At 38.1% G+C, this 20,650-nt stretch overlaps 1 protein-coding gene across 1 annotated transcript in view; it reads right to left on the reverse strand.

Annotated features, from left to right (window-relative positions):
• The window catches only part of PPAPDC1A (phosphatidic acid phosphatase type 2 domain containing 1A), a gene marked incomplete at its 5' end in the record, with an annotated part of 36,276 nt that extends 16,428 nt beyond the window's left edge, over positions 1-19,848 (reverse strand). Inside the window, 4 exons of the mRNA XM_009077411.1 lie at positions 9,970-10,094; positions 11,692-11,755; positions 15,268-15,358; positions 19,663-19,848. Coding sequence (XP_009075659.1) covers positions 9,970-10,094; positions 11,692-11,755; positions 15,268-15,358; positions 19,663-19,848 — 466 coding nt within the window. The remainder of the gene's footprint in view (positions 1-9,969; positions 10,095-11,691; positions 11,756-15,267; positions 15,359-19,662) is intronic.
• Positions 19,849-20,650: the final 802 nt, after the last annotated feature.

Raw genomic sequence — 20,650 nt, forward strand, 5'->3', positions numbered from 1 at the left:
AATAACCAAGAAACAGAAGTAGCTGCTGGGAAAATTGGTTTATTAAAACTAAACTCAGAGATTTACTCATACTTCCAAGCTGTTTTTTCACTTCAGCTCTCCAGCACTTGAGGAAGAACCATGTTAACCCACAGAGTCATTCATACTATTCCTCATTAATAACTCAGGATTCAAGACAATTCCATGTTTTTGCTTACTCTCCCCTGAAGTGTCACTCTATTCTTGAGTTCCCTCATCCCCTGATGCTCTTGGTGGTCTTTTTCCAACCTGGTTGATTCTATGTTTTCCCCTACTGCCATCTGCATTCAGTGACAACCACTAAATGCAAACACTAACAGTACTGTTAGCTTTCTAGTAGGGACTTTCATACAATCATATCATCGAATCATAGAATTTCAAGTTTGGAATGAATCTCAAAAATCATCTAGTCCCAACCCCTGCCCTGGGCAGGGACACCTCTCACCAGAGCAGGTTGCTCAAGGCTTTATCCAACCTGGCTTTGAACACTGCCAGGGTTGGGACTCTCATTCTGTGAGAAACCTTAATAAAGAGCAGTCCTAGGAAGTTGAATTATAAGCTCCACTTCTGGGAGATATGCCAGTGTTGAGGGGAAAGGCATATTAGGACTATCTGTAGGATTTGGGAACAGACCTTGCTCACAAAGGAAGAAAAACTAATGCAGTGAAAAAAGGTCAGCTGGGATTCCTCTCTCCTTATTCAAAGAAAGGGCAGGGGGAACTCTACAGAAGAATTTTTCTTACATATACTTAAGCTCGTTACCACAGAATGAACAATTATTGCTGTCATTCATAATGGAATCTACCTCCTTAAAGTAGGAAATTACTATTTGGGACTGATCTGAAGGTGTAATCACATTTACTATACAAGCAGAAAAGGGTAACCAATTTCCTACTGTTGTTTGCACACCCTTTTTTAGAGACATCAGTGCTCTTATAAAGTGCATATCCTTTTAATATAAACAGAATCTACAATGTGTAACATGATTCACTGGCAATGTTTCCTTAACACTATATTAAAGTGCACAGTAGGTATTAAGAACCTAATTCCCAGGCCACTGCTCCCATTAACCCGGTTTGCTGATAACTTCTTTGATGTAGTAATGCTAGCTATTAATGTATTAGAATTCTCCAGGCAATTCAGTTCTGGCATAGTTTTTGATGAGAGCAAGACTGTGCCCTATGTTGGAAATGGATGTTTCCCTCGATTTGTGATGAGTTTATACCTGCAAAGGCTCTCCCTGAATAATGAAACTGGAAAAAATCAATTCTTCATGATGTTACAACCAGTTACAGCCTTGCAAATCTGGCCACATTAGCAGTGGCATAGTATTACCTAGGTCTTCATTGCATAAAAGGTGCAATTTATTAAAAATAAACAGAGACAGGAACTGTTTCTTTGAAAAACAAGAATTCCATATAAAAATGGGGACAGCCAATACATAACAGTTGAGTTTTTACATATTATTTACCATCTTGCCTGGGAGGACTATGAGGCAAGTGCAAACTATACCTTGAAGGGCAGAGAAAATTTTCCTCTTCACTTCTAAAAGGCCATTATTTTCTCAAACACACCAAGACACCTTCATTTATCAAGGAGGTAATTAAAAACCATAAGATATAACAGTCACTATTATATCCCTCACAACCTTTGATTACCTTCTTCATTTCAGATTTCTGATTAAATTCTCTGATTTCTTCAGCTGTATTCAACAGGAATCACCACAAACCTCCTTCAGACAATATAATACAAAGAAGAAAAACAAAAACAAGAACACCCACGCAAGAAATAGGAGCTCTTGTATAGCTCTGTGTTAACATTCTCTCTGGAAGCTTTGCAAATAAAATTGAGATGTTACCACAATATAATTTCTTCAAAAATCTAATTTTTCCTTGCAAAAAGGAATCTCTAGAATTCATAAAGATTTCTATTAAAAAATCCCCCAATGGCACAATTTAGCCAAAAGTCAACTTTACAAACTAATTTAAGTCACTAAAATGCAGTTATAAAAATAAAATCACATGAGCATTTTATCTATTTTGCTGCTAGTATAGCACTTTTATACAGAAAATGTTAAATTTTTCATTGATTTTATTTCCATAAATCTATCAAATCCAACCCAACATGAAATTCTAAGTTAAATTATCTCCACGGCCACTGTGTTATTCAAGTGATTAATTGTTATCAAGTTTGGTTTCCAGCCAGTTGATGTGAAATCCACTCCCATCAACTGGGATCTTTCCTTCTGGGATCAATAGCCAGCAAGAATCTCCTAAGTTCAACATAGACAACTGCAAAGTCCTGCATGGGGTAGTACATCCTGATTCTTCTCTGTTGTGCTGGTTTGAGCTGAAGTGGAGTTAACTTTCTTCACAGTGGCTCATATGGGGCTATGTTTGGGTTTTGTCCAGCACACAGAGTGGATAATGCAGAGATGTTTTTGTTGTTGCTGGGCAGAGCTTACACAGGGTCAAGGCCTTTGCTGCTTTCCATACTGCCACACTCCCAAGGAAGTTGGGGATGCATGGGAGACTGGGAGGAGACACAGCTGGGACAGGTGACCCAATCTGACCAAAGGGATATTCCATACCATATGACATCATGCTCAGTATATAAGGTGGGAGGAAGAAGGAGGAAGGGGGGACATCTGGAGTGATGGCATTTGTCTTCCCAAGGAACCGTTACGCGTGATGGGCCCTGCTCTCCTGGAGATGGCTAAACACCTCCTGTCTGTGGGAAGCAGTGAATTCATTCCTTGTTTTCCTTTGCTTGTGTGTGCAGCTTTTGCTTTCTCTATTAAACTGTCTTTATCTCAACCCATGAGTTTTTGTAGCTTTTACCCTTCTGATTCGCTCTCCCATCCTGTTGGTGGGGGAGCGTGTGAGCTGCTGTGTGGTTCTTGGCTGCTGGCTGGGGTTAAACCACGACATCTGTGATGTCCAGGAAAAGGAGAAGAGACAATGGGCACAAAAGGAAGCACAGGAAATTGCACTTAAACATAAGAAACAATGTTTTCACTGGGAGAGTGGTCAAGCACTGGAACAGGTTTCCCTATGAGATACGTTCAGGAATCTCTATATTAAATTACCTTCAAAACTCAACTGGACACTATCCTCAGCAATCTCCTCTTACTTGCCCTGCTTTGAGTGTGATTTCCAGGGGCACCTTCATTCTAACAATTCTGTGGATCAAACTCTAAGCTGATGCAAACCAAACTAGCAAGTGATTATTCATTTATTCTTAGCAGACACGTCAGTTTCAAGATGTGTATCTGGGTATTCATGGCAGTAATGGGCTCAGTCTCCTACTGACTACCAATACTAAGCACTACAGGCTCCAAGGAGTTTAAATTAAACTCTCACCAAGACACTATTTTTCCTTCAGCACAAAGGGACCAAAATCAGTTTCATGCAACTTCCTCTATTCTAAGACAGCAATCCCTTAGCTGAAAAATATATCCTAAATTGTTCTGACCAATTCAGAAATAACACATTTAAAAATAGCCACTAAATGAAGCTGAAGCCAAAACTGGAAATTGCAATCTGCTAGCAAATGTTTTGAGCAGAATAAGAGCCTAAAGGGAGTTATATCATGATGAATTAATCACTTCCACTAAGAAAGCAAACAGGGTCAAGAATTTGGCATCTCATTCACACAGGATTTTTGGTGTTTCTAAATAGAGTGTGTTGTGTTACTATTATCTACCCATACTTGCTTGTACAAAGACTTCATTACTACAGTCATGGCAGCATATAACATATCTGACCATGTAGGATTTTATTTTTTCTTTTAACCTAAACAGCCCATTTTACTGAACAATATTTGAACCAAGTCTGTATTGCTGAGTGGCTACTTTTTTTCTAAGAAAACTTCATGCGATAAGCCATCCGGAGACCATTTTCATGGCAGGCACATCAGAGTACAACACTGTGGGGTTTGCTACTGTGGCAAATCTATATTTACATCAGAATGGTCTATTGCTTGTTGAGCTGAGGTATGAAACACATCCCTGGATACACCTTTTCTCTGTACACAATACAGTTCTGGATGTTCCTTTAACAGTTTAAGAATTAAAAAAAATTAAAAAAATGTCTTATGAGTCCCTCTGTACAAGGCCAGATCTAACCATGAAGTTGTCCTGGATTTGGCAATGGGTCAAGGCTCATTCATTAAATTGTATTACCATAAACACAGGCTACTTTTGCAGCACTCTTTTTGCACGCTGCTGGTGGCCTGTCCTCAGTTACACTGGTGAAATCTGAGTCAAAGATTCAGTTAAAATGCAATAGATCAGGTCTTGATTCCTCTGATTCAGAGCTCTGTTCCCAAAACTTGGTATCACCAACTTGGAAAGATCATCTGGATTCCTGTTTTAAGCCAAAATCTTCACTGCTAAAAGCTTCGGGAAATTAATTTCAGATAGCAATTGGAACAAGACTTGGACAAACAACCAACCTGCAATATTTGGTAGAACTAGTTTATATTTGTGCTATTACCTGGATCACAAAGTAAAAAGGGAATTTTCATCTTTAGCTCCCCTCTACTCACAACCACATGACTGGTGATATGGCAATATCACATCTTCCTTACTGGTCACAGTTTTTTGCTCTCTTCTGCCTGTGTGTCATGACCACCACTTCCTCCAGCAGCATAATCATAGTGTATCAGCTACAGATGATCTGAACCTCAGTTGTTCTGCTTGTAGAACTGCTGCATTTGAACATGCATCTTTTCTGCTTCAATTAATGGAGGAAGAACACTGATAGAGCACTAGTGTGGTTCAAAGAAGTCACTGTTCTTTGTGAACTGAAGTTCTAACCAATTGTGATGGATGACTTGTCATGTATTTTCTGTCCACCACAGCATCCTTGTGATAAACACCTGCCAAGGATCTGGGATACAGTTTACTATATAACTAGAGAGAGACAACTGGTGAACTTAACGTTTGATATCTCTCACTCCTGAAAAGTAAATGTTTAATCTCCTACACAGTGAAGCAATGGCCATGTTAATCCCTTCATGTATTTTAAATCATTGCCCTGTGCCTGGGAAAAGAAATCAATTTTGACTGATGTGCAACTGAAATCTGCACATTTGCATCATGTCTTAAAGATACAACATATGACTGATTTAGGGAGAACAGCTTCATCTGGTACTGTCACTGTGTGTCCCTCTCCCACAAATCTTTAGAAATCCCAAGGCATTTTTCTCCCTTCTTCCTTTGCAAGAAATGTAAACTGCAACTCATGAAACCTATGTGCTTTCAGAAATGTGAGCTCTCGTATGGAAAACATGCTCAGTATTTCTGTCACCTTAATTAAACATCTACTTGACATATAGTCTTCTGCTCACAAACAGAATCAGTCTTCCTAGTGGATGAACAAACCCTGGTGGTTTGTAGGCTGAACGTGGTCCCTGAATAAATGTAGATATAGTCACCAAAGAAAGATATTTACCCAATTATAGCAATTATAACCAATTATAGCAAATGGTAATTTAAGACTAAAACAAGGAGCAGGAAGCTGATTTTCTCCCTCAGGATCTCATGGTAATAACACAAATTCCAAATTCTGTCACCAAAATAAACTCAGACCTCCCTGTCCACATAAATACCAGACAATCACATACTTGCTGCTTGTAGCCTGTATGAAGAATGGCACACTGAAATCTTCCTTCAACTGGCAAATGCCTAAAGATACTTAAAGTAATAAACAACTGCTAATTAAATGTATCTTTCTGATTTCTTTTCCAATTTTTAATTACAGAATATCTGGCCTACCTGGAATTGCTCCACTGAATATAAACCTAGAATTATAAGCATTTCTTTCCCATGCACATTGATTTTCAGGACTCTACATCATCATCATCAGTCATGAGATAAAAAGAGAAATCAATTACACGCAGCTTTCTATCCATCTCATTGGTATAATGCATGCCTGGAAAATCAGTGATCTTTTCAGGTCCCAACTATACATGTGCCTTGTCTGATTGTTCTGTGTTCATTCACCATAATTTTCCTCTTATCCATGAGTTCAGTGTGCTGCATTCAGTTAAATACCCTTTCTCCATACATCCCCAGTTTCATCAATTGGTATGCTGGGGAATCATTACACTTCTCAATTCCAGAAAATAAAAGGTTTATACTGCTTTCTTCATAATTTGCTTTGTTTGTTTCATTAAATGCACTAAATCATTCTGTCTATACATCCATCCAGTTGGTCGTTCAGGTTCATTTTTTATCTGTTGCTTGCTGCTGCTGCTGTTTCAATCTTGTTGCAAGGAGAGATTAGGATGTCATGAGTTATCTTCAAGGCAAGCTGCCTAAAGGCTCTGTGCAAGATAGCTCTGCAGAAGGCACACAGGAAGGACACAGGCAGGAAGAAATTATGGATTTATGATCTTCATACACATGATTTTTATGAAGTATGGACACAGAGAAGCTGCATGGTATTGTCACAGCTGGTAGCTTTATAAGGGGCATGAAATACAAGGGCCAAAAAACTCATGGAAATACTAAATATGGAAAAAACAAGCCTATATTTTGCAAGTATTTTGGCTGTCAGAATAGCTACGTATTCCTACAACTCAGGAACACCTCTGAGCTATTGGATCTAGGCAGGAGTCTTGGTTCCCACACCCAAATGTCCATTCCCTCAAACACAATATGCTGGCAGTTCAACTGAAGGAAAAAATAGGCTTCAAACAATCCCAAATGTCCAGAGATTTCTTCAATCCGGCCAAACATGCATTACTGGGTGAATTTCAGTGGAGTCACTGAATGTTGGGTGGTGCTTGGACAGGTCAAAATTCAAGTTGCCATTGCAAAAAGTTATCAAGAGCAGTCACCTAACTTCAATAGTCTTTCCAGAAAAAAACAGCCAAAGACACAGCTAGGAGACAACAGCCTTGGATGAGGGACTTTTTCAGCAATGACTGCAGGTAGATTTCTGCTCCTTGTTCAGTAGTAACTACAACACTGTTCTTAGGTGGGTCAACCTCCTATTCTGATTCAGTGCAAAATGCCTCAAATCAGGCAAGTATAGTTGGCATCTATCTGCAAGTCACTCTTTGGCTTTACAAAACACTCTGTGCTCCATATATTTTTACATTTTTCTTATTTATATTACTTGCACAGGGAGATGAAGCTAAGAAATACTCTAATAAGGAGAACGCACTCTCCTTCAGGGCACAAGTTGACAACCAAAGTGGTAACAAGTAGCTCACAAGATTTTTATGGAGTATCCAAGGTCAGGTCAGGCCATCTGGGAGCAGCAGTGTTGTCACTCTTGATACACATCCCTGCACTACCTTCTTATAGCACAACATTCACAGCACAGGAGACTTTCTTGTTGAAGGTCTCATTTTGCATGGATGAGGTTATGGATTCTGGTATAACAAAGCTTTTGATTGACAGCCTATCCAAGGAATGCCTGAAGAAAAACTGTTTTGAAGATGAAAATGGCTTATGACTGAAGCTTCTAACTTCTGTTTATGAGCTGCCTGGCAGCTTTTACTTGTGATTTATTTTCTTCATGTGTTCAGGTGAAGTAGGAAATACCAAACTGTAGTGGGCTACTTGTAACTATCATTCCAAGAGAGGTGCTATAGCTTATGTCAACTCTCATCCTCCCCACTTACATTCCCACAGTAAGAAAAACAGGAAAAAAACCAGATCCCACAAGCAGTAACAGAAACAAATGAATCCCCTTTTTTTTTTTTTTTTTTTTTTGCTGTTTCACAAATTTCACAACACACAGAGAAAGGATGACAGAAATCTGAAAAATGGAACTCCTTCGTTTTACCTAGTAGCAATCTTATGCCAAAGGAAGGGAGACAGGAGCCAGGAAAAAAGTCCAGACTGAGTTTATGGAAGGAAAGTTTGCAAATACCCACATATTAAGAAGACAGGAAGGACAGCTTTTTAAAACAGGGAAAAAGTAGACTTACAGCAAGATTTACAAACATAAAGTATATCCCAAATATCCTATTTCTTTAGAGATGCAAGAAGGCAGTATAAAGGTTTGCTTCTTTGCTTTTTACCCTTTAATCTAGTGGAGATGAAGCATTAGCAAGAAACAAAATTCATGATCACAACTATAAACTATTCTGGCTAAAACAATACTGATAATTCTGGTTATCTAAATAACTTTGCTGCACAGAAAGAACAGGGTTAGCATTGTAAGACTGCCATATTAAATGGTTTCCTTCTCCATTATGGAAGTAAAATATGTATGGATTTTAAGGCTTGTCAGAGACTTAGATAGTAGAACTTCAGGCTTCAAACAGCTAAGTAGTTCAAGCAGCTGCAGAATTGCCTCACTCTAGCTTTACCAACAGATAAAAATTACTGCATATAGAATATCTTTCCATTCTTATCACATTTTAATGAAGGGCTACAAAGTGGGAAATACAGTCAACTCAGCCACATGCTAATCTATGTCAGTGATGGAGGAAGCTGTTCTCACAGTTTTGAACTAAATACACTGAGCCATCATTCTGCTTCAAGAAATTGGTATGAGCTGCAGTACCAGAACTCAGAGCTTATACAGCCAACACCAGGTAAAAGTAAAACCCCAGGATGCATTCTCTGGCTGCCCCAGTGGCACAGGGACCAAACACTTTGCTGTGTGAGAAGCAGTCTCAGTAGAAAACCTAGTATGTGTGCCAGAGCTAAACACAACATGCTACACACACAGTGTTTCCAGTCTGTGCAAACACAAAAGCACATTAGGTATCTTCTGCAACTCACATTGTGCAACCTCTGAGCAAACTGTTCTATCTTAGCAAAGGAAAGTGAGTAATGATGACACTTGCTGAGGGCTAATCAGTAAATTATAGCACATCAGTGTATACATGCAATTATTTTCAGCCTTTGTTTTCATGCATTGACAAAAAACTAAGAGGATTGCAAATAAATGTGGTAAGCAGATCTGAAGACAAACAGCAATAAATACCATGTTTTAAACAGCATATGATATTGTGTCTTTAATATAATCAAAGCTTATAAACAAAATTTGAGACAGCCAAGTTGGTTCATGGTTTAGAACTATAAAGCTAATAAAATATCCACAATCATCTACTACTCTTTTATCAATTTCTGGGATGCAAACTAGAAAGAGGGACCAAGATCAGCTCACAGTTTCATTCATCTCATTACCCAATTTGTTTGTAACATGTAGTTCTGCACAATTAAGCAATTTGAAGTTATCACTTTCAAAAAAAATCAGAAAAACAAATTCCATAGATATGACTTACTGGTACTCCATTGGCAGTTCTCAGAAACAGAATAGCAAAATGCAACAAAAAATACTGGCCAAAAATCCCCAAAATGCTCACAGTAATGAAGTTATTTTACTGATGAGAAGAAGTTTTAATAGACACTTGACATAAAACACTAGAAGTCAGCTCCTCAAGACAGAGGAAGAAAGATTTGCAAACATCTGAGTTAATACAACTAATTAAACCAGACAGATGAATTTTCATAAAGCCACCTAAATGTCTGTCAGGATCCACCACAATCTAGGAGTAACTGATCAGACTTAGACTGAGGACCACCTCAAAGCCAGAAAAAGTGACAAGTGACTGTCCTGTCCTACTTCACTCTTCAGTGGAACATAACAAAATAAATATTTTGTATATAGACAAAGGTTGCATTCAGGGCTCTGCACTGCAGAACAGACATCCTCTCAGAATCACACTGTGTTCTGCAACCTCACTCTCCTGACAGTCCTGCTATGGCTCTCCATGAAGCCAGGTGGTTCTTAAGATAAGGAAGGGTCACAGGCTTACAACTTTCTTTCCAGAAGGAAATTTCTGAGAGTGGTGACCAAAATCAGAAGTTTGGGTCCTTCCAGCAAAAATCAGGTCCATGATCTACCAGATAAAGAGCAACTCCAAACCACAGAAAGCACAGCTTTTTACAAAAGAGTCACTGCATTGAAATGAACTTACAGGAAGAGTGGATACTTGGAAAGCTTTTTCTGCCTTCAGACACCAGATCTGGATCACCTGTGCAGTGCATTTCAGAGTTCATTACTCCATCTGGAAAGCAGCGGTAAAAGAAATCGGGACGCGGTCTACAAAAAACACCATGGATATTAAGAAGATAAAAGCTGTAGTAACAAATAAACCTCAAAGTGATGATTACATTTACTGCTTATTACATACAGGGTTCATTCCCTTCAGCTTTAACACAGCAACCGAAATCACAGAATCATTTAGGGTGGAAATGACCCTTAAGGCCAGAGAGTCCAACAGCAAATCTAACTGCCAAATCCATCACTAAAGGTTTTTTTTTGCAGGCAGGCTCTCTCAGGGAACCTTCCAGCACAGCATGCAAGTGGGAGCTGTCTCTAAAAACACACATGCAAGGTTTCTCTTGCTTAGAGTGGTCATGTGGCACTTAGTGCCATGGTCTGGTAATGACAGTAGGTTGGACTCGATGATCTTTGAGGTCTCTTCCAACCAGGTTGATTCTGTGATTCTATGATTCTATACACAGCACTTCTGTGACAAAGTAGTGTAATGACCCACAAATTTTCACGTGTCTTGCCAACACATCCAGCTGAGTACAGGCCTACAAGTTAGGCTACAAGACTGGCACCAAAGCAATCACCAAATGCTAATGCCAGCCTTGATGCTGACTGCCTAACTGCATTGAACAAACCTCTGAGGTTCTTTTGATCCTGCTCTGAGCATGTAGGTTTGATTGGTGTCATACTGATCCCCAGCTATAAACCACGTAGAGAAGGAAAGTGAATGATCACAGATTCAGGGACAAGCTGACAGCACAACCAGTTGGCTTGGGGTGCAGGCAAAAGGAGCTTATGTTTACCTAAAAAGGATGGTGTATACTTAGTTATTTCAAAAGCACTGTTATAAAAGTGCCAAGTACCATTACTGTCAGGGCATCAGGACTGGAGCAGAGAGGGCTCATCAGAAACCAAACACAAATACTCCTTCCTCTGCAAAACAGGTCAACAATGAAAGCAGCATTGGACTCGATTGAATAGTATATGAATTCAAGTCAAATAGATATTTTCCAGCTGGAATTATTCAAAACTTTTATTAAGAACCAAAGAAAACCCCTCAAAAATATTTTCTGAGGAGTTTTGTTTGCTATATTTTTCTAAGCTCTTCATTCAAATTTATGCTTTGCTTAAAAATGGCATACCTAGGAGTCCACTTACTGCTCAGCTCCAAGGTTTGCTACACTATGGATGTTGGTTACCTGGAAATACCACTCTCAGTAACATGCTTCACACAAAACACAGGCTTTGGGTTATACAGAGACTTAACTGATCCCTATTTAATCAGACAAGGGGCACTGGCATCTAAATTCCCACATGCTGTGACTCTTCCCTTCTGTGTTTCCAATTTAATGAACTGATTTCAGCTCACACCTTTCCTTTCAAACTCCTCATTTGTCTGGATCTGCCAACTAGTCAAACAAATAACAAAACATAAGGGCACAGATTCCTACCACAGCAGGATGGCACATAATGAAGTTGTACAACACCTGCACCAGGCAAAGGACAGTTTCACAGGGGCCCAGTTTAACTCAACGTGCCTTGGAGCAGCAGCAATGGTTTCATTGAGATGTATTGTGGCTGTCACACTGTCTCCATTGCTCTTAACAGTTAAAGCCATCATTTATAGCATGACAAGACTTACCTTCCCACTATTAATTTAATAGTATTTGTGCAGACACCATTCAGAGCTAGAGCCAAGGAAACAGCTACAAAACAGAATGAACAAACAGAACAACAACAGCCTAAATATCAATAAATTGCAGCATTATAACATTTAATTTACAGACTGAAACCTTTACTGGACTGAAAACTGAACGATCTTTGCAGCCTATTGTTATTCTTATTATCCAGGCTAAGGACAGACCCTAGAGCATCACAAGAATCATGACTTACTTTGTTCTGTATTTACTATTGAAAAATCTTATTTCAGAACAACAACAGCCTAAATATCAATAAATTGCAGCATTATAACATTTAATTTACAGACTGAAACCTTTACTGGACTGAAAACTGAACGATCTTTGCAGCCTATTGTTATTCTTATTATCCAGGCTAAGGACAGACCCTAGAGCATCACAAGAATCATGACTTACTTTGTTCTGTATTTACTATTGAAAAATCTTATTTTATTTATGCTATTTGCACAGGCATAAATCATCAGATGGAAAAAAAAAATAGAAAACAAAGTACTGTGTTTTCAAAATATTTTAGTTTTGTAATTTACTAGATTAAAATCTAATGCTCTTTGGGTCAAGGAAAATTCCTGTATAAACCAATATGTAAGATACATATATATATATACACATTTCACATTTGTGTATATATATCTATATGATGCAATTAAATGCTTCACTTTCAGGCTAAACAATTGCCTTTTGGCTAAAACAAGACAAGGATGATTTGTTTTTCTTTCTAAAGGGTGTGGATGTTTTGACTAAAAATCTAAATGTTTTCCCCATACATTTGCTCCCAGGATTAACCAATTTTCCTCTGAAAATTGGAGTAATGAACAAGAACTGTCATACTAGGTATGACTAAATCACCTTTTTTATTTGTACTTGTATGCCAAGTCCCTAGACTTTCTGAAGAACCTCATCTCAAGCCTGTGGAGATCTCTGCCTTGATTTCAGTGGCTCTTGGATCCAGCACATACACTCCTTTTAGATTAAAACTGATTTAATGTTGCAGTCCCCTCTGCACGTTCCTGTTGCAACAGAGGAGCCACTGAATTTTATTTCCCATTGGAAAAAAAAAATTATCAGGCAAATCTCTGACTTCCAGCAGAACATTTACAGTAATATAACTTTTGACTTTGACAGCTACATGAGCTATCTTCTCACTGGACTGCTGTCCCAGATGCTGCACTTAGCAGCACTCATCCTGACTCTATAAAATCTTTGCCTGAGGATATTACAGATCATAAAAATGTGTGTTATAGGATCTATTTTTCTTTAAGGTAAAAAAATAAATAAAAGAAGGTCCTTCATCAAAGCAAAAATAAGGGTTTTCTCAGAATATAGCCATAGCTGCCAGCAAAAATAAAAGAACAAGTCAATCCTGGAGACACCAATATTGTTCAAAAAGTCTTCCTCTTTCAACACCTATGTACACAGTGACCACTCAATCCCATGCTCTCTGTTTCCCCTCAAATGTTTTCTCTCATTTTTTTGTGGAGATTGCATTGTAAACTGAAATTTTCCACAAGGTCAAATGCATATGACCAGCAATGTCACAGCACTTTTCAAAAAATGGGAGATGCAGAGACATCTGCTTTTGAAGACATGCAGTAAAACTTAACTCTTTTTGTTGAGCATTGTCTTGATTGTTCATTGTATACCTGAGTGAACCAAGTTTTCGCTGTTGCATGTTCCTTACACTTGCAATCCAAGCACCAAAGGACAGTGTGAATGCAAGAAGATAAACAAATTCAATTTGCTCTCATTTTGTTCCCTTTAGGAAAGATTCCTAATGCCCATCAAAAGTCATATAATCCAGTCAGTAAGAGATGCAAGCACCTCCAGAGAAAGACTTAAGGGCACCTATGTTATAAGGAAGCTAAATACTCCTTAATCTAGGTGCACTGAATCACATTTTTTATATTAATGGCAAAGAATTTTCACATCCTTTTAACCTTGGCTCTCTTCTACACATCATGTCTAAAGAAATTCACTTTTTGGGGGATTTCCTGATCATCCATTATGAACTTTATGTGCCAGATCTCAGCAAATCAGCAAAGCTTCGCCACAGCTAATGAACCTCTACATTACCAGACACATTAATATACTAAATCATACTAATGTACAGTACATTTGAACATAAATAAGCCACAAGAGGTTCCACACTTAGAGCACAAACTGAACAGAATATCAAGGCTACTGTTTCCTTAAAGTCTGTGAAGCAAGGAGAATACTGGGGAAACTGGCAAGTTTTCTCCTAGACATTATAGAGGGAATCATAACAGAAGGCAAGAACAGAAGGAAAAAAGTAGATGTCTCTTTAGAACAATAAGGTGAGAATAAGTGATGGAGAAACTAATCCTTTCCCTCTTGCACACCAGAAAGTGAAGCTCAGAACTGTGACTACGCATTTTATGAACAAAGAGTGATTTTTACTGAATGGACTTGTCAGTAAAATATCACTATAAGACATTTTAGAACTTACTACAAATGACTGGCAGCAGCCAAAACAAATCTAGGATCATTTCACACTTATGCTAGAGCAACTGGAAAAAGAAGCAGTTATGGGATTGCAGCCTTGTCTGAAAAAAATGTTCCAAAGGCAGATACATATTGCCATTTACATCCTATCCAGCTAAGGCAAGGCTGAGTATTGGGTTGATTTTACTGTCTAAGGGTCAATAAATTAAAGTGAAAATTAGACAGTAAACCAGAATTTCAGAATTAGGTATATTTCAAACATACTGCCAACAAAAACATTTGCAGTTCTTAGTGCTTCAAAGTATCATTTGCCAGTGAAAGTGCTTTAGTCAATATTGGTCTCTGGCAATATCTGTGTAAAAACAATCTGGGCATGTACCATTAAGATTTCAAAAGGTAGGTGAAGCCAGAACTACCTGGAACAGTTTAAGACTTATTCTCTCCATTGTCCACCTGCTCTTCTGCTTGAATTTTCTGCCAACAACTGTTTGCCTAGAACAATTAGCCCTCAAAGCCATTGCAGTGCACAGTCCAGGATAAAATGCACATCTAACTCCACTGGCAGTTTAAGATGAAGAACTGCTTTTAATTAGAAAAACTGAGCCAAGAGCACAGATTTTGCAATGGGCAGCAGTAAATTCCAGGAGAAGATCAGAGAAAACAATGAGAGGAGTAATTTCCTACGCTAAGCAGCTGAGTCTTACAGGACTATCCAGGCAAATCCTGAATTTAGAGGAGCAGCAAGTATAAATAAGAGGTAAGTAATAGATTGGGTGTGACAGAAAAATATAAGCCTGAACAGTCTCTCAGATGGTGTTGTCTTTGCTGATCAAATTCTAACCCTTGCTAGCTAGATTGTGGAATTAAGGCACAGAATTTGTAGATCTAGAAACACACATAAAACCAAAGGCTTTGGTGAGATGTCTTGCAACTATAACTGCACTGAGCTCTACTGTAATGGACTGTAAGAGAGACAGGTTTTTTCAAGGCTTACACTATTGTTGCAATCAATCTCTGAGTGCTATCACACATTTTCCATCTTGAAGTATGACATACATTACCTAAGAAAGCCTCTTTAATTTCAGTCTTGTCTGTTCGACGGATTATTTTCACCACAAAAATGACTGCAAGTGGTGTGAGGAACGAAATGGCCTGAAAGAGATAACAAATACTATGTGTGAGAGCATCAATTCCTTTTCAGTCAAACTGATTAATAATTAGCTTCAGTTAGCTCCAGTGAAAGTGAAAGGCTGAATGAGCTTTATCAAACTCCTGACCTTAAGCAAAGTGGGATGATTTGTCTTTGCAACTACAGAGCAACGAATACATTAAAATTCTAAGACTGCTGTGGGTTATAATTGATTTGTAATTGCCCAGAGCTGCATTTTAAATGCCAGCTTCTTACATGAAAAAAGTAACAGTCCATAAAGTCCACAAAGTTTGTACACTGATCCATACAGATTTTGTACACTTTTTTCACAGTGAGCATTGCTACCAAAGACTGTGTGCTCAGTAAAACCCTGCTCAACGGAACAGACTCCAGCACCAACTCCCTGGCATTTTAAAATGCTCTTTATTTTCCTTTTTTCCTTTTCTTTTTAACTGCCTCTCTTGAATGCATTGGGAAGATCACATTTTGATGATTATTTTTGTTCACAAGTGTTTGGATGTGGAGCAAACTGCTTGATTTTTGTTCGGAACTAGAAAAACAACACATGAGCATTTTCTTTGGTTAGGCAGAACCTTATTCTTTTCTTGTCAGCACTGTAGGACAGGATTCCTCCTACAAAGAACCTGAAATGGCATCTATGCATCAGTGCACACACTCAGTTTCCACGAACAGCACCTGCATTATCATAGAGCAATCTGGACTATGGTTGATGATTCACTGTAAATGTTATCCAAAAAACATCCTACTTCATGCAGTGCCTGTATACTGCAGTCTGTCCTCCCAGAGCAGGTATTTATTGTCCTTCTCCAGAGAGAAATATCAGTTTGTCCCCAACAGAGTGCCAGGGAGTTTCTCATTAGTAGCTTGCCATGAAAACTATGATTTTGTTCCCAACTGGTCCTTCCATTTCTGTCTCAGACTTTTAGTTCAGACGTAAAAGGCAACTTGAAGGCAAGGGAGTGTATTTATGCCTCTTGCTGGTTCCAGTCTAAATTAACAAATTCCCTTCTGGAACTTACAAACCTGTTCACAATCACAATTGCTCAAAAACGAACTGAAGTCTTTCAAAACCATTTATTCTCTCATAGAAAGGTGAAAACGACTGGTTTATTGCTGGGTTTTGTAAAACTAGGCAAAGATTAAGCTGGAAATGGCACAAGGCTTGCCAGGTTTTAAGTAAGATTCTGCTGTCTTTACTGAGGCTGAACAGTGCCTTACTTCTTATACAGCTCCACTGAAATAAAATCCAGATAGGACAGATGTTATGACAAAAGACGCGTGACACAACCTTCTTTTGTAACACAGATTAATCTCAGGCCTCACTTTATGCTTTTAGGTATCTGAATAGGAAACAACATGAAAACACACTGTGTTTGTTATTTTGGTTGCGCATCTTGCACCAGATTCTTCTCACCTGCATGTGCAAAATATTATCTGACTTGGTGAGCCACACAGATAGAAACACAGTCTGAAGTTTGTCCCCTTTTTCTACATTTACAAAGGCAGCACCAAGTTTTGGGAAAAATAGATGCACCATTTCTACTTAAAACTTCCTTCTGTCTACAGTGTGCGTGAGATTCAGGTTCAGATGCCAATGCCATATTACTGCTCCAGAAATGTTTACTTCTCTCTAGCCTCAGCAACAGTTTAACTTCTGCTTTCAGACACTGGGAGTGAAATAAAAATAAAGGTTAAAGCAAACCCTAGAATTATTAGTTTTTATTCTATGAAGTAAGGATTGCCATCAGGAAAGAAAAAAGAAAGATCTCTGCATTCCACTCTTGAAGAACATGTAGAAATATAGCCAAAGCTGACAGGCTCATAGTGGTGGATTAATGGAGTTGAAAACCTTTTGAACAAGCAGGAGCACAGAAAAATTCAACAAAGAATAGCATTCAAGTGGCAGCTTGTTCCAAACCACTTCCCAGTCAATCTTCAGAAATCTGGGAAAACTGCAGATTTCCTCCTATTTCAGAAGCATATGAATTTTTGAGAGAGATGAAGAACTATTCCAGTTTGCTGTTCCTTACACAAAAGCATTAGCTGGAAGGTGCTTTTTATTCTGCAGCAAAATGCACGCAAAAAAAAAAAAAAAAGAAGTTTTGGCTTGCTAAAGACTCTGTTTTATTTATTTTGCAAGAAGACTGTGTATGGCTCACGTCTATAACAGATTTGGCAACATTCTAATGAGCAATACTCTCCTCAGATGCATCTCAGCAGTGTTTTCTTTTCCAGCAGTGAAATCTTCCAACATTGCCTGGCTTTTGTGAAACATGGACAAAATTTCTCTTATTTCTTATTCACCCTGGCAAGCTAGAGATATGCTGAAGTTGTAGGGACTCCCACACACTTCCTTGCATTCAAGGGAAGTTGGCAGTACCCTACACTTTCCAAGACAAGGAATATCCACAGAGAGATAGAACAAGGCTCAGATCTTTCCAGCCCTTGCTATTCATGCAGAAGTCAGTTTTGTCTAATCTGGATTTTGGTTTGGTGTATTCATAACATTTCTCTTGAACTAAAATCTCTCAGTATGTCAAATAATCCAGCAGCTCACAAAGTTTAGAGATTACTTTCAGCTAAACCATAGCTGTATGTTTCAATATCAACGTTCACCACTAGTGGCAAGAAATTCTTTACGTAATGAAAGCTTGTGATCAATGCTAGAGTTGGATTTTTCTTCTTTTTAATTGCAAAAATAAGGAAAAGCATCTACAAATTGCCTACATTTCTTAATTTAAGAAGCTGTTCACTGATTTACTGAGATGTTTAAAGTTTGAGGCAGGAAGAGAACACATACCATACAAATGTTATTGACTCAGAGTTGCCTGAAATTTCCACCCACTATGAAATTTATAAAAATTGTTTCTATGGGAAATGGTCAACAGGGAAATGTAGCACACATATCCCAGAACTGTGTGTCCCAGGGGTTGCTGCCTAGAGAACAAAAGGTTGGACTAATGATTCTCTTAACTGGTTTGCCAAGTAGTTTCACCACTGCAGCAAACCCCTGTACAATGATTCACTATTGCTTCTTAAACTCTTCAGTCATAAACTTGGATCAGAGAAAACATACAGAAAGGTAAGACTCCGCATAAGGAAAAATGAGAGAATCAAATTCAGTCTTTGCTAGCACATCAGTTTGTTTGGTTTGGGGGTTGATTTTTCTTCGCGTTTTTTTGCTTGTTTGCTTTTTACACAGCTGTCTTCCGTTTCAGGAAAAACATATATTTTCATCCGTCCAGGCTGAAAAGGTCCATAATAGAATTGCTTCTTAATGCAATATAAACAACATGTTGGTGAATTTAAAACCAGGCCTTCAGCCTCTGTCTCAGAAGGCTGAGATATATGGTCACCTCATAAACACAAAGCACCTTCGAGTTGTTCCTTACTTTATTAAAATATTTTCATAACTGAAGGCATAAGCCATTGGGGCTGGGGGGAGTGTGTGGAATGAAGAGAAATTATATAGCTGATTTGCATTTCTTTCAAATTCAAGTCTGAAAAGGAAAATCCTGGCTACACTGAAGAATCAGGAAAAGAGTAAGGGTACTGGGATTTGATATCTTCTGCCATGCCCATTCCAGCAAAAATCTCCACTTCAACTGATGCAGCTCTTGCAAAGACTGACCTACTTCTTTTAATAGACTGAACTATACTCATAATTTCTTAGCATTTCCATCTATCTTACTGCACTCTTACAGTTATATATATAGATTATTATGTTTGTTAGTCATTTCTAGTGAATGAGTTTGATAACCAGCAAAACCAGTTGTGGAGAGTGCCAGAACAGTGATGGCAGGGCAGCTCTGTGACATATTTAGTACACTTGTTGGCAGAAGTAAAAATGAAGGTTTTGTCTATGTGGTGGGGGAAAAAAAACAGTATTTAGAGGCAAAGTATCACAGTGCCTAACATGCCTAAACCAAATTGGATTTCAAAATTTAAGCAGTTAACCTTATAAGAGCATGGCAAGGTTCTGTCAGGTCACCAAAGAGCTAATTCTAAAAGCTTCTCAACTTATTTCTCTAGCATCCCTCTAAGTTAACACTAGCTTAAATCTTACACTGAAAAAAATCCACTCTCCTAAATTCAGTCACCTGATAATGCTGCTTTTTATCAGCTCCCCAAGATTTGCTGCATTTTGGACATCCCTCGTTTGGAAAATAATTGTCTTTAGAATTAAAGGACAAACCTCTACTTCTGAAAGATTTCCTACTGCTTATCAAATAAAAGTGTACTTAATTTACAGCCATCAGAAGACCAATAAGCCTTTAGTACTTACAAACATAAGACGTGTCGGTACGTTGTCTGATTGCACCAAAGGATTTTTATATAGCCAGATCTCTTCTGGCTGGATAACCCGCTGGAATGGATCCAAAAATTCTGTAAAACTGAAAACAACAAATAAAGATACAAATTTTTCACAATTTGAAATGATGACCAAAAAGCCCCGAAGAGTTCTGCTGATCTAAAACTTCCTCCAAATTTAACTATGCTATAGCATGAGTGAATTACCCTTATTGATGCCTTCCTATCCTACCTCAATCCTTTTTAATAATGCAATCTTTATAAATATACCCTTTGGAAAATGGTTTATAAAAGTCTATATTCTACAGCTTTATAGAAGTTCCATAAATGCTATTGTGGAGAATAAATTGTTTGTTGCTTGGGGGTTTTTTTGGTTTTGGTTTGGTTTGGTTTGGGGTTTTTTTTTGTGGGAAAAGTGTGCAAATAATATTGTGGGATTAGATAAATCCTGTAGCAGGTCTTTTACCCTGAAGAAATTATATGCCAGGTATCAAATAAAAAATGTCTTTCAAATGTCAAGATTCAGGCTTTGAAGTACAAGAGTTGTGTTTGCAGGATCACAAAGCATGGAGAAAGAAGCAGCCCAAGCAATTCCTTCTACTGATAGAAAGAGGAGATAACTTAGAGAATATCTCCAAAAGAGACTTACTCCTAAAACATGACGGTCTGTAATGCTTAAAAGAATTTAGGTCTACCAGAAATGTCTCATTCTACCAAAACTGATGGGTTTAATTTCATTATGTCATTTAGGTCTCTTACAAAGAAAAGAAACTCTATCCAAACAAACTAAAAAACCCCCATGGTTTTATAATGATGTTATTTTGAAATGAAGAGCATCAAAGTAAAATGTTGAGGTTACATTGTTCTATAGAAAGTAAGTTATTTGTGTGGATATCTTTTGTCATGCACTGAAAGAGAAAGCAGGAATTGTGATCTTTGACTGCAGTAAGATGTTTTAAAAG

The sequence above is a fragment of the Acanthisitta chloris genome, unplaced genomic scaffold (assembly GCF_000695815.1).
Source record: "Acanthisitta chloris isolate BGI_N310 unplaced genomic scaffold, ASM69581v1 scaffold6906, whole genome shotgun sequence".
Classification (NCBI taxonomy): Eukaryota; Metazoa; Chordata; class Aves; order Passeriformes; family Acanthisittidae; genus Acanthisitta; species Acanthisitta chloris.